The sequence below is a fragment of the Haliaeetus leucocephalus genome, unplaced genomic scaffold, assembly GCF_000737465.1.
Source record: "Haliaeetus leucocephalus isolate CR32 unplaced genomic scaffold, Haliaeetus_leucocephalus-4.0 Scaffold101, whole genome shotgun sequence".
Classification (NCBI taxonomy): domain Eukaryota; kingdom Metazoa; phylum Chordata; class Aves; order Accipitriformes; family Accipitridae; genus Haliaeetus; species Haliaeetus leucocephalus.
Window position 1 is genome coordinate 3,261,175 of NW_010972537.1, and position 11,948 is coordinate 3,273,122.

The following is an 11,948-nucleotide window of genomic DNA, read 5'->3' on the forward strand; positions in this document are numbered from 1 at the left end:
GGCACCGGCACCGGCACCGGCTTCGCTGCGGTTCTTACCCACCGCTTCCTTCCCCAAGGGTGGGGGGGTCCCCCGGCCGGGCAGACCAGGCTTCCCCCACCACGAAGGGTTAGCAGGGCGTCGCGGGGCGAAGCGTTAAGAATGACGGAGAACCTGTCCCCGGTGCTGGTGGTCAAACCGAAGCGGGCCAGGGTGGCACGACGGCCGGCGGCCCACCCCACCTATTCGGACATGATCACGGCGGCCATCCGCGCCGAGAAAAGCCGCGGCGGGTCCTCCCGCCAGTCCATCCAGAAGTACGTGAAGAGTCACTACAAGGTGGGCCAGCACGCCGATGTCCAGATCAAGCTCGCCATTCGGCGCCTGCTCGCCGCCGGCGTCCTCAAACAGACCAAAGGGGTCGGCGCCTCCGGTTCCTTCCGCCTGGCCAAGGCCGACAAGGCGAAGAAGTCCCCGGCCAGGAAGAAGAAGAAGGTGGCCAGGAAATCCACATCGCCCCGGAAAGCGGCTAGACCCAGGAAAGCCAAATCGCCGGCAAAGAAGCCCAAATCTGCTGCCAGGAAAGCCAGGAAGAAGTCGAGGTCCAGCCCGAAAAAAGCCAAGAAGCCAAAGACTGTTAAGGCCAAGCCGCTGAAGGCGGCCAAGCCCAAGAAGGCAAAGCGGTCGAAACCCAAAGCCAAGTCCAGCGCCCGGAAATCACCCAAGAAGAAGTGAGAAGTCTAGAGGCATTTCGGTACTCTCCCCGTTGGTTTCTGTAAATAGCTTTTTGCCTGTATTTTTACTCCTTTCTATTGCATTTTATAAAGAATTGATCGATTCCTGTCTGGAAATAGCTAAAACAAGGCAGTTAATGAAAGAAAAAAGGAACTTATTTCATATGGAGAGTTCCCATTTTTAAGAGTTACTGGTCTGGGTTTTTATTTCAATGTCTCAGAAACTTCTTGCCTGTGTCTGTTGTTTGATTTTTAACACTGGGCTGTGTTGTTGTGTGTCGGGCATGATGGTGACTCCATGCGTCTGCTGGGGCCGTACAGGATTTCAAATCCTGATCCTGCCCCAGCTCCCGGGGGGGGGTGGTGGTGGTGTTTGCTGGGGCTGGGCAAAGACTCTGCCTTGTGTTGGAGGGGAAGCACATAACAAGAGCCACAGCCTTCCCAGGAGGAGCAAAAGGGGCTCCCTGCTCCCCCCTCCACCCCCCTGGCACCCAACCACGGGGCTGAGGCGAGGTGTGCCGGGCTGCTGCTGGGTGTGAGGTCTGGCCGGTGCTGGAGATGATAACCACCCGGCCGGTGGGGCGATGGAGCTGCCCTGCCTGCGGAGCACCCTGGGTGCTGGGCAGGGATGGGACGGACGGAGGTGGAACGAGGCCAGGGGGTCTGTCCACGTTTGCTTTCAAGGAGTTGGAGGTGTCCGGCAAGCGGGAAGGGGTCGATCCCTGGGGAGAAAGGACAAACGTGGCTATGAACGGCTGGGTACGGCCCCGTTATCACCCCCGGGGGCTCTGGCTGTGGGCCCAGCGAGAGCTGACATGACCCCAGGGCCTGCCTGGCCCCTGCCAGACCCCCTCCCTGGGCAGGGCTTGGTCCTGATGGTCCGGGCTGGCAAGGAGCCTGGGGGCTGGCCCTACTGCTTTGCAGGGTCTGAGCCTCAGGCAGGAGGTGCCTAATGCCCCTTGGCTAGAGACGTCTAAACTCCTTGGATGTCAGGATCCCCAACCACCTGGGCCAGGAGCTCCAAAATCGCAGGGGCTGTGGGCACTCAGTCCCCTTGGGCTTGCTGTGCCTAAATCTCATGGGCCCGGGCTCTTCACCCACCCCGATGGTAGCTCCCAGATCTGTTGGCCTGATGATCCTAAATCTTGTGGGCAGATGGTGCCTCAGCCTTTTAGCCATCGAGGATCCCAAATTGCGTAGTTCAGCGTAATGAAATCCTTGGCCTGGAGGTACCTCATCCCTTTGGGCTCTTGTTCCTAAGACCCTTGGACCAAAGGCTCCCAGACCACCGAGGCTGAAGACCCTAAATCCCTTTCAAAAGCCTGGTGCCTAACCCTCCTGGACATGAGGGGTCTAAACCACTCTGGATCCCCCAGTCAGCTATAGTGGAGGGTGGAGACGCCTGACCCAGCTGGGCTCTTTGCATCTAAACCCGGCGGGTCCGTGGGTCACAAACCCCTTCGGCCAAAGGTGCTCAAATTCCTTGGGCTCAGCTACCTCACTTCCTTCAGCTGGTTAAGTCCTAAACCTCTCAGACCAAAGGATCCTTGCTCGCCTCAGCTGGATGCACCCAAACCCTACAGGCACTTGTTTCGTTACCCCCTGTATTGGGTCTGGCTGGGGTGGAGTTAATTGTCCCCATAGCAGCCCTCGTAGTGCTGTGCTCCGCATCAGTAGCTAGAAAGGTGTTGATAACACACCAGTGTTTTGGCTACCGCTGAGCAGTGCTGGCACAGCACCAAGGCTGTCTCTCCAACATTTTTGCCCCCCCTCAACGGCAGGCTGGGGCTGGGCAAGATCTTGGGAGGGGACATAGCCAGGACAGCTGACCTAAACTAACCAAACAGATATTTCATACCATATGATGCCAGCTCAGATATAAAAGCTAAGTAAAGGGAGATGGAAGGGGGGCATTTTTGTCTTCCGGAGCAACCACTACGTGTACTGAAGCCCTGCTTCCTGGGAAGTGGCTGGACATCGCCTGCTGATGGGAAGTAGAGAGTAACATCATTTGTTTTTCTTTGCCTTTGTGCTCGACCTTTGCTTTCACTTTATTAAACTGTCCTTATCTTGACCCACGAGCCTTTTGTTATATTTTCTCCCTCCCAGCTGAGGAAGGGGGAGCGATAGAGCGGCTTTGGTGGGCACCTGGTGCCCAGCCAGGGTCAACCCACCGCAGTCCTTTTTGGCGCCCATGAACCCACAACCCTGGGATTAAGAGTCCTGTGGCGGGCACCCGTAAACCACCTGACTGCGAGGATCCACCTCCGCCGAGGACCCCAAATCCCTGACGCAGGGTCACCTGGTCGATCCTCAAGGTCCGTGCTGGCCCCGTTCCTCCAAAATCCCTTCGGCCCTAATACACAACCCCCACCCTCGCCTGCTACAATTCCTAAATCCCACGGACGGGCTTCTCCCAGATCCAGGGATCCCAAATCACCTGGGTTTAGGGGTGCCTAAACCCCCTGGGACAGAGCCTCACCCCCAGCCAAAAAACCCAAACAAACCCCAGGGGCCCGAACGAGGGCTCCATTCATACTGCAGGCGGGGAGGGGCGGGGCTAGGGATGTGGCGCGGAGCGGTGGCGCGGGTGTTGCGGAGCGGCGGAACCGGGAATTCCCGGTTCGTTTCGGGAACGGCGGCGGTGGTTGAGTTCCGCCGACGTTTGGAGAGGGAATTAGAGGACATCCGAGGTGCCGGGACTTGGAAAAGCGAGCGGATTATCTCTTCCCGTCAAGGCCCTCATCTCCGTTTGGAGGGCGGTGGAACCGGTGGGTACGGGACGGTGGGGAGCGGGTTTTGGCTTTATCTCCCGGTACGAGGTCTGTGTTTCTCTCTTTCCTCCCTCAGGGATCCTCAATTTTTGCGCCAATAACTACCTGGGTCTCTCCAGCCACCCCGAGGTGATCCGTGCTGCCGTGGAGGCCCTCGAGAAATTCGGTGCTGGGCTCAGCTCCGTCCGGTTCATCTGCGGTACCCAGGTACCGGGCACCGGGGCAGCATCCCCTGCTCTGGGGTAGCCTTTCTCGGGGGTTTTGCTTCAGACTCCCATCTTGGCACTCGCGTTTGGGCACGGTCCTAAAGTACACGTGGCCAGGCAGAAAAAAAAAAAAAAAAAGCCTGCAGAATTCCTGCTGGCTAAAGCTCTGGAAATAGGCCAGCTAAAACCATTACCACCCTGGAGAGGGAAAAGAAATGAAATGCCGCTCTGGATTCACAAAGCAAATGTCATTTCCCTCCCCTTTAAGGGTCAAACTTACAACGAGCCTGCCTTGAAATGGCTCTGTCAAACCACCCCGGTTTATCCCCGCTGGAGCCCTTTCAGAGCCCCAGCTGGTTAAGTGCAAAGAAAACTCCGAGCTGCTCCCCTGTGGGTGGGGAGCTTGGAGTGTCCCTGCTGCGCTTTTGGCGTCCAAACCCATAATGGCATTTTAGGGCTGCGTTTGCAAAGACTTTCTGAACACAATTAACTTTTCCCACGCACACACACCTTTTCTGGATAAAACCCAGCTGCTTCCTGCCCTTGCAGTCAGTGTCTAACAGCAGCGGGCAAGTGAGAATTTGTGCTGCCTCACTAGTGATGCTCGCTCCTCTCTTCTCTTTAGAGCATACACAAGGACCTGGAGGAGAAGATCGCACGTTTCCATCAGCGGGAAGATGCCATTCTTTACGCCAGCTGCTTTGATGCCAACGCTGGTATCTTTGAGGTTTGTAGGGCTTTCCTTGTGTCGTGCGTGAAGGAGGGGGGGTGACGGCAATGTGCCCGCCGTGCCTTCCAGAATCTCTGATGTGAGCTCTGCGCCGCAGAGAAGATGGCAGTGACTGGTGGTGGAGAACCCTGAATTGGTGCCCCTGGACCAGGGGAGCCGTGCGGAGCTGTTTCATCAGCCCTCACCTCTCCCTTCCCCAGCCAGCTCCAGCTTTTGGGGAGGGCTCCCATTTCCTGGGAGGTCCGTACTCCCCCTTGAAGCGTAGACAGCGGGAAGGGGTGATCCCCCAGGCTTGCTAGGGAAGGAGAGGGAGGTTTTGAGCTCAGAAGCCACATGCAAGAGCCTGGCCTAAGGAAATTGGGTGATAATTTGGCTGGGAAGGGAAGTGGAAAGTTTAGCGGTGCCAGGAGAGACGTGGCAGCTGCAATCAAATGCAGCCTTGTCCTCTGCACCGAGAGATGCTGGAAGATCTCGGTGAGTCGACACCCCAGAGCGAAGGAAGATCCTTTCTGTTCGGTGCGGCCAGGCCCTGCTGACCCCGGAGGATGCGGTGCTGTCGGATGAGCTGAACCACGCCTCCATCATCGATGGGATCCGCCTGTGCAAGGCTAACAAGTACCGCTACAAACACATGGACATGCAGGACCTGGAGGCCAAGCTGCAGGACGCGCAGGTACGGAGGTCTGCTCCCAGCCCAACGCGAGGGTGCTCCCTCAGCTGTGCTCCCTGCTCAGTAACCAGCCCCGAAGGGTGAGCTCTGCCTTTTCCCGTGCAATAGGCATCGGTTTTGCCAATAGGCACAGGTAGGCATGGATGGGCAAGGTGGGGAAGCAGCTGGTTGCAATGCAAACGCCCCATCTCGGTTAGATATATCCACTCCGACTGTGTCCCGGTCTCCTTCGCCAGCCCCTCTCCTCAGGGTGACATCCTCACCCCTGGGGATGCCGCTTTCCCTCCTACAGAAACATCGTCTGCGGCTGGTGGCCACCGACGGTGCCTTCTCCATGGATGGTGACATCGCACCCCTGAGGGAGATCTGCCAGCTGGCCCAGAAGTACGATGCCCTGGTCTTCATTGACGAATGCCATGCCACAGGCTTCCTGGGACCCAGTGGCCGGTAAGGGGCTGGTTTACCCCTGTTTCTCCCCCCCACCAACCCCAATTACCTCTGAGGCAAGGCGAAAGGTGGTGATGGCTGATGCGTTTTTGTGGGGGGACTCCTGGAACCACTGTTTCTTGAATGTTTCGCACCCCACCTCTGCCTCAGCCCTGCCCTCCTGATGATATCTCCCTTTTGGGGCACCTGAGGGGATCGAAAGGAGATACTTTAGCACTGACCCATCCCAACACAACAGCCACTACTCTCTGTGTGAGGGATGGTGCGTGACCGCCTCATCTGCCTCTCCTGGCAAGCAGTCGGACTTTGTGATTTCCAAATCCTTCTCTCAGCTGTCGCTTTCAAATGCTTGGGTCTTGGGGGTTCTGTGGAGTTAGCTTGCACAGTTCGATAATTCCCTCAGCGCAGCTTTTTCCTCCATCCCCTGGAGATCCTCCAGGTGCTAAGCAGTGCACTTGCTGCAGGTGTTTGCCGAGAACAGACACTTCACGTGCTTGTTTCGTTCAGGCACGTGAGTGCCAAGCGCTCCGGTGCGTGGTCCTTCCTGCTTTTACTGGAAGGTGGAGACCCGTGTGAGGCAACACCTGTAGGAACGAGCAATGGGTCCCTCCTCAGATGGAGGGATAGTGCAGGAGATGACAAGAGGAGAAAGCCATCTCTGAAAAAGCCAAAAGTCGCTCTGTGAAGAGCTCCCTTCCAGCTCTCTGCTCTCTAGGCGAATCCCATGTGGGAAGCTGGCGAGTCCACATCAAGCTGTGAAATGCGTGAGAAGTGGGAGCTAAGCCCCCTGCCTTCCTTGGGGCATGGTAGCCATCCTATGGGTTGAGGTAGACCTTGTCACTCTGTCCCAGGGGGTTCTGTGGTCCCAGCAGCTGCAAAAACAACTGTTTGACTGCTCTGAGGTGTGTAAGTGCACAGTGGCTTGAGAAGGAGAGAATGGTTACCGAGTGCTTCATGAGTTATGCTAGTTTCAGCGTGAACTTGACACTGTTGTCTACAACGCTGTGTTTCAAGAGAGCCAACAGGGAGGCTGGGTGGCCGTGCCCCATCCTGCCTTTTTGGGCCAGAGGACGCAAAGCTGCCGAGTACGTTTGCCACGTCTGGTTGGTTCCACTAGCGTAGACCTTGACACGGGTGCTTTAGGCCTGGTGTGCTTTTAGGGCAGCACATCAGTGATGTGCAGAGCCCACCTCAGAGGACATCGGCTACTCGAGCCAGGCAACTGCTTTTCCCTGGTGTACGCTAATGGTGTGGTGTGTGTCAGAGGCATGCGCAAGACCGACATCGGTGGCTAGCACTCTGTTTGGACTATTAAACTTCTGTGCAGGAAGTTTGAGTATTCTGCCGTCTGTAAGGGATGAAGAACCCATGCTCTTACCTTGGGGGATCCCAGCTTAGCCTTTCTGCAGGAGAAGGGAAGGTCAACACTTGGGTTGAACTACAACAGGGGGGTGTTGGTATTCTTTCTTTACGAGAAGGGGGACACCAGAGACCTGGCTGGTGGCACTTTGTTTCCCTTGAGGCATCAGGTGTAGAGCAGCTTCCCTGGTGCATGCTGGCACAGCTGATAACGTGACATTCCTCTTTCTACAGGGGTACCGATGAGCTCCTAGGAGTGATGGACAAAGTCACCATCATCAACTCCACCCTGGGAAAAGCTCTTGGAGGAGCTGCAGGTGAAGGCATTTTCCTGTCCAAGGCCCTCCATGCCCTAAAGAGCTCCACAGCATCGCTCTGATGTTTCCTTCCTCTGCCTAATGATAGAGCAAGAAATGCATGTCGTCCTCTTCTACTGGTGGCATGAGGCTCAGTTTGGGACCCTGCTGCAGGGTCGAGGGAGGTCCTGCCGTGTGCTCCTTCCACTGTCATCTTCCCCATGCGTTTGCCTTTGGGGTCAAGGTGCAAACTCTTGGTAAAAGGCATCAGCTGTGATTTTTTTAGGCCTGGTTTGTACTGAAATTCCTGCTGTAGGTGACAGGTTGGCTTTATCGAGGGGCCCCCCTCTGACGAGATCTCCCTGGGGTGCCTTGTCCATTTCTCTTTCCTCCATCTGCAGGTGGGTACACAACTGGCCCCAAACCCCTCATCGATTTGCTCCGCCAGCGCTCCCGCCCGTACCTCTTCTCCAACAGCCTGCCTCCCGCCGTGGTGGGCTGCGCGTCCAAGGCCCTCGACCTCCTCATGGAGAGCAATGCCATTGCACAGTCCATGGCTGCCAAGACCCAGCGGTGAGGGGGCCATATTGGGGGGGGAACAGGGAGGGAGAAGTTCGTTAGGAATGAGTTGTCCACATGTGTTTATTCACGCTCCGTCCCCCCCATCCCCAGTGATAGCCGTCAAGGCAATTTGCAAGGTGCTCCGGGAAAACTGCATGTGCCTGTGTGTGTCGGGCAGATGTGTGGGCAGATGGGTCACATCTGGATGCTCTGCGTGCTGGGACACATCTGTCCCTCAAGCAGCTGCAGTCCCATGGAGCAGGAAATGGCAGAAGGTCGCTCCAAAAAGAGAGATCCCTTCCCTGCACAGGAGGTGCAAGTGGAGCAGAACTACACCCAGCCCTTGGTGGCCAGGGTGCCCGGGGGCAAGCGAGGCAGCAGTCCCCAAGGACAGGGGTGACGAGGTTTTACTCATCCTCTTTGTTCTCTTCACCAGGTTCAGAAGCAAGATGACAGCAGCCGGCTTCACCATCTCAGGGAAAGACCACCCCATCTGTCCCGTCATGCTTGGGGACGCTCGGCTGGCTGCAGTGATGGCTGAGGACATGCTGAACAGAGGTGAACCGGGGAGGGAGCTCTGGATGCAGACATGTGCCTCGAGGGAAGGGACAGCCAGTGGTGGTACCACCACCGTCCTTCCTCCAGAGGATGTTCCTGCATGAAATCTGTTATTTCTCTGCCCTCCAGCTGAGAATGTCCTCGTGGTCCCCCCAGACGCTGCTGGCTTCACCTCCTTTCTCTTTTGGGGGGGGTTGCCTTAGCCCTCTTGTCCTGCCATGCTGGAGTCCTTCCCCATCCCTGGCCCTAACCCTCATTTCCATGCTTGGGAGCAGATGCCGCTTGAAAACCCTGAAGCCTGAAAATGGTTCTTGGGAGGGAGGATCCAAAAGCTTTTCTATCACCCACTACCACCTCAGCCTCCCTCCCAGCCGGCTCTGACTCTCCGTGCATTTCCTCCCCAGGCATTTATGTCATTGGCTTCAGCTACCCCGTGGTCCCCAAGGGAAAGGCTCGGATCCGGGTCCAGATCTCGGCCGTTCACAGCGACGAGGACATCGACCGCTGCGTGGAAGCCTTCACCGAGGTGGGACGGAAACACGGAGCACTGCCTTGAGGGGCCAGCGAACTCCTCCTCCGGCACCATCCCTGCCCATGCCTGTGCCTGGGGGAAACAGCTTTAGCAGCACGCTGCTGGAAGCAGGACCGGTCCTCAAGGCATCGCAGCCTGCGGGAAGCTGTGGCCGTTCCAGCACACTGGCAGCAGTGCTGGCAACCAGCTCTTGTGTCATTAAAGGTGTCCTGCAGTGCAGTGGATATTTGTCCGGCTCTTGTTTTCTTATCCAGGAGCTGCAGCCCATCCTCATCCTCCCTCACTGTGACCAGACACTCTGCTGTGTCTTCCCTGAAGCCTCAGTCCGGGTGCTGAAGTGCTGCAGCTTCTGCTGTCTCCTACTGATGGAAACGTAGCGTTGCTGGTATGCCCAAGGTCACTTGCTCCCTCTGCGCTCTCCTGCGGGTCCAGCAGTGTCATCCCGGCAGATCTGCCCGCTGTAATTCCCCACCGAGGCAGGGAGGTTTCCCAAGCCCTTGGCAACCTGAACCACTGGCAGCTGCTTTGGGAAAGAGGACATGGGCCAGCCAAAACTGTGGTGCTCCTTTCTCCCCTTCTCACTCTCGGGTGTTAGGTGTGAGGCTTGCTTGGTCCTCAGGACCGGTTCTAAGGCTTTGCCCATCGCTGCAGTGCTCCCAAACCTGCCCTGGGAGCTGCATCTCTCCCCAGAGAGGCCATCGGGCAGCGGGCAAGCTGAGGGGGCAGAGGCCAACAGCATGGTGAGAGGGCCTGCGTCTGCCTGGGGCTGGGCTGGAGGGCAGAGCAGGTGCCAGAAACCTGCAATTTTCCTCCATCAGCTGCAATTTTTGCACAGCAGAGGACACACGGCAGGCTGGGATCTCTGGATTTGTTCCTCCAAGCCATGCTGGGATAGCGATTGAGCACTCAAGCAGGAGCGAGTGGGTCCTGGGCATCTCTCTGGATTGCTTTGTTTACATTGGTTTTGCTCCAGATGAGAAATCACGTGCGGCCTGCCGTCTGCCCATGTGCTGAACTGAATACCAGCTGCCTGCCACCTGGGACAGACTCCAGCCGAAATGAGGGTGTGCTGTGCTTGCGTGCCGGAGCACTGGGTCACATCAGCAAAGACCTGCTCCGAAAACGCTACCTGCTCTTAGGCAGTCAGGGAGCGAGCTGCAGGGTGATAACGTGTCTGACCTGAACTAGAGCAACTGCAGACGAATACAGAAGTTAATTCAGGGTTGCAGGGCTTTACGGGATGCAGAGGGCAGGGGAGGAACGCGTCTTCCATAGGGCTGCCGCCGGACCTTGTTAGAGCACCTGGTAGTGTAACTGTGTGCTGAATTTATTTAATTTTCCGTCTCCGCAGGGCCCTGAGCTCAGCCTGCTGATAAAGTATGATACGGAGTTCCCTCTGTGCGGCACCAGGCCCTCACAGTGCGGCGAACCCTTCCCCCTTATCAACGGGCAGTATTTTGAGAACAGGGAACGGAATGGGGAAATGGCAGGGGGTTGTGCCCAGGCCCCTCCTGCAACCTGGAAAAGATGAGGTTTCAGCCAGCTGGGCTCTGGGACAGGGGGTTTGAGTCCCTAAACTGAATCACCGCTGCTTCGAGCCCGATGCATGTGCACCCCCTTGCTCGCCCCTACTCGCACACCCATACCGTGCTCCCCCCCCACTCCCTCCCTGCCTCCGGCTGGTCCCCAGCCCAGGACTCCCCTTCTCCCCTGGGCTTCTGCAGGCAGCCCTCCTGATGGCTCTGCTCCTCTCAGGGCAGCCAACCCAAGCAGTTTAACCCTGCTCCAGCTTTCAAGTCCCCCCCCTCAATGGGAGAAGAGCCGTACGGATGTCATCTGCGAGCAAGAGCGGCAGCAGCCTCCCTCCCCTGCGATGCACACGCTGGTTCTTGCATGCACACATGGGCTCCCCTCTTCTCCTCCTCCTCCTCCTCCTCTCCTCACCAGGTGCCCTGACTTCCCTCTCCCCTCGGGCTCTCCCAGATCCCTCGGCAGCCGACCTTCCGCGCTCCGGCTGCCTCTCCGCCTGCTTCAAGGCCGAGCTTTGCCGCAGACGGCAGTTTGCGCGGCGGCACGGGGAGCGCTGGAGCCTGGGGAAGGCAGGAGGGTCAGGCGATGGCACGCTGGAAATGCATAATGCAGCGTCCATCGACTGCAGGCGCCGTGTTAATATTGCATACCCAGGCAAAGCCTCCAGCTCTTTCTTTCTTCAAGGCCTCCCAGCCTCTTTGCAGCTTTTAGTCCAGAAAGCAGAGGACATTTTGCCGGGTGGAATGTAGAGGCAGACGCTGCTTTTCGAGGATGCAGTTCCCACTCCGGGCTCGCTGACCCACCCCAGACCCCGTACGCTGCTCTGCCAGGCTTTCCCCCGGGGCTCGAGCCGTCACCCTCTACACCATGTGGGATAGGTGTGGGATCCCCATATCTCACCCCTTGTGCCTCGAAGTAGGGGTCTGTCCCGTCCCATCCCATTTCCATACCCCCCACCCCTACAGATGCTTCCAGCCCTGGGTCCCTGCCCACCCCCCCAACTCCTTCCACCCTCACCGGGCTGTCCCAAACCTGCCCCCCGTCCCGCTGATGCTTTCCAGCCCCTCTCCACACCGCCGTTTCCACCCTGAGCTGTGACCCACCTCCCTCTACCCCTTCCCCACCAGCATCCCTCTGCCCTCGCCCCCCCGCCCACAGCCCTGCCCAGGCAGCCAGGGATGTCCCAGTTTGGACCGAGCCCGGTGGGGCTGATGGAAATGGGGTCTGAACCTGCTGTCGGGGGCCGCGATTTTCCCACCCGGCATCCTTTGCTGGAGATAAACGCTACACAGGGGCCTCCACCAGCGTTAATGCCTCCCCGTGCTGGCGGGCAAGGGGCGAAGCAGCTGCGTGTGTCCCCCCACCCCCAAACCCCGGGGGGCTTCGGCGAGAAAGAGCAATGACGGCAGCTGATCCCCACTTCCCTTCTGGAGGTTTATTTCTCCATTTGGGGGGTTATCCCCCCCAGCTCCAAGGGTGAGTCCAGGTGACCGCTCGCCTTTTCAGGCCATTTGGCTCCAAGAAGAGGCACTGGGAGCGGGGGGTCCCCTCCGCATCCCCCCCCCCCACTCC

At 57.9% G+C, this 11,948-nt stretch overlaps 2 protein-coding genes across 2 annotated transcripts; both read left to right on the plus strand.

The window, feature by feature from the left end:
• The first annotated feature begins 6 nt into the window (after positions 1 to 6).
• On the plus strand, positions 7 to 898 carry LOC104842825 (histone H5). Its single transcript, XM_010585445.1, has one exon. The coding sequence runs from the start codon at positions 142 to 144 to the stop codon at positions 712 to 714; it is 573 nt and encodes a 190-aa protein (XP_010583747.1). The 5' UTR covers positions 7 to 141; the 3' UTR covers positions 715 to 898.
• A 1,938-nt stretch (positions 899 to 2,836) lies between these two features.
• GCAT (glycine C-acetyltransferase) lies at positions 2,837 to 9,065 on the plus strand. Its single transcript, XM_010585446.1, has 9 exons — positions 2,837 to 3,484; positions 3,564 to 3,694; positions 4,319 to 4,420; positions 4,950 to 5,096; positions 5,386 to 5,540; positions 7,134 to 7,216; positions 7,597 to 7,768; positions 8,193 to 8,314; positions 8,719 to 9,065. The coding sequence occupies exons 1-9, from the start codon at positions 3,280 to 3,282 to the stop codon at positions 8,868 to 8,870; spliced, it is 1,269 nt and encodes a 422-aa protein (XP_010583748.1). The 5' UTR covers positions 2,837 to 3,279; the 3' UTR covers positions 8,871 to 9,065.
• Positions 9,066 to 11,948: the final 2,883 nt, after the last annotated feature.

Bases quoted from the DNA above. Each gene is read 5' to 3' on its own strand.
- LOC104842825 (XM_010585445.1), top strand. From the start codon at position 142: ATGACGGAGAACCTGTCCCCGGTGCTGGTGGTCAAACCGAAGCGGGCC.
- GCAT (XM_010585446.1), top strand. From the start codon at position 3,280: ATGTGGCGCGGAGCGGTGGCGCGGGTGTTGCGGAGCGGCGGAACCGGG. The intron at 5,097-5,385 runs GTACGGAGGTCT...TCCCTCCTACAG, and splicing joins CCAAGCTGCAGGACGCGCAG to AAACATCGTCTGCGGCTGGT. The intron at 7,769-8,192 runs GTGAGGGGGCCA...TCTCTTCACCAG, and splicing joins ATGGCTGCCAAGACCCAGCG to GTTCAGAAGCAAGATGACAG.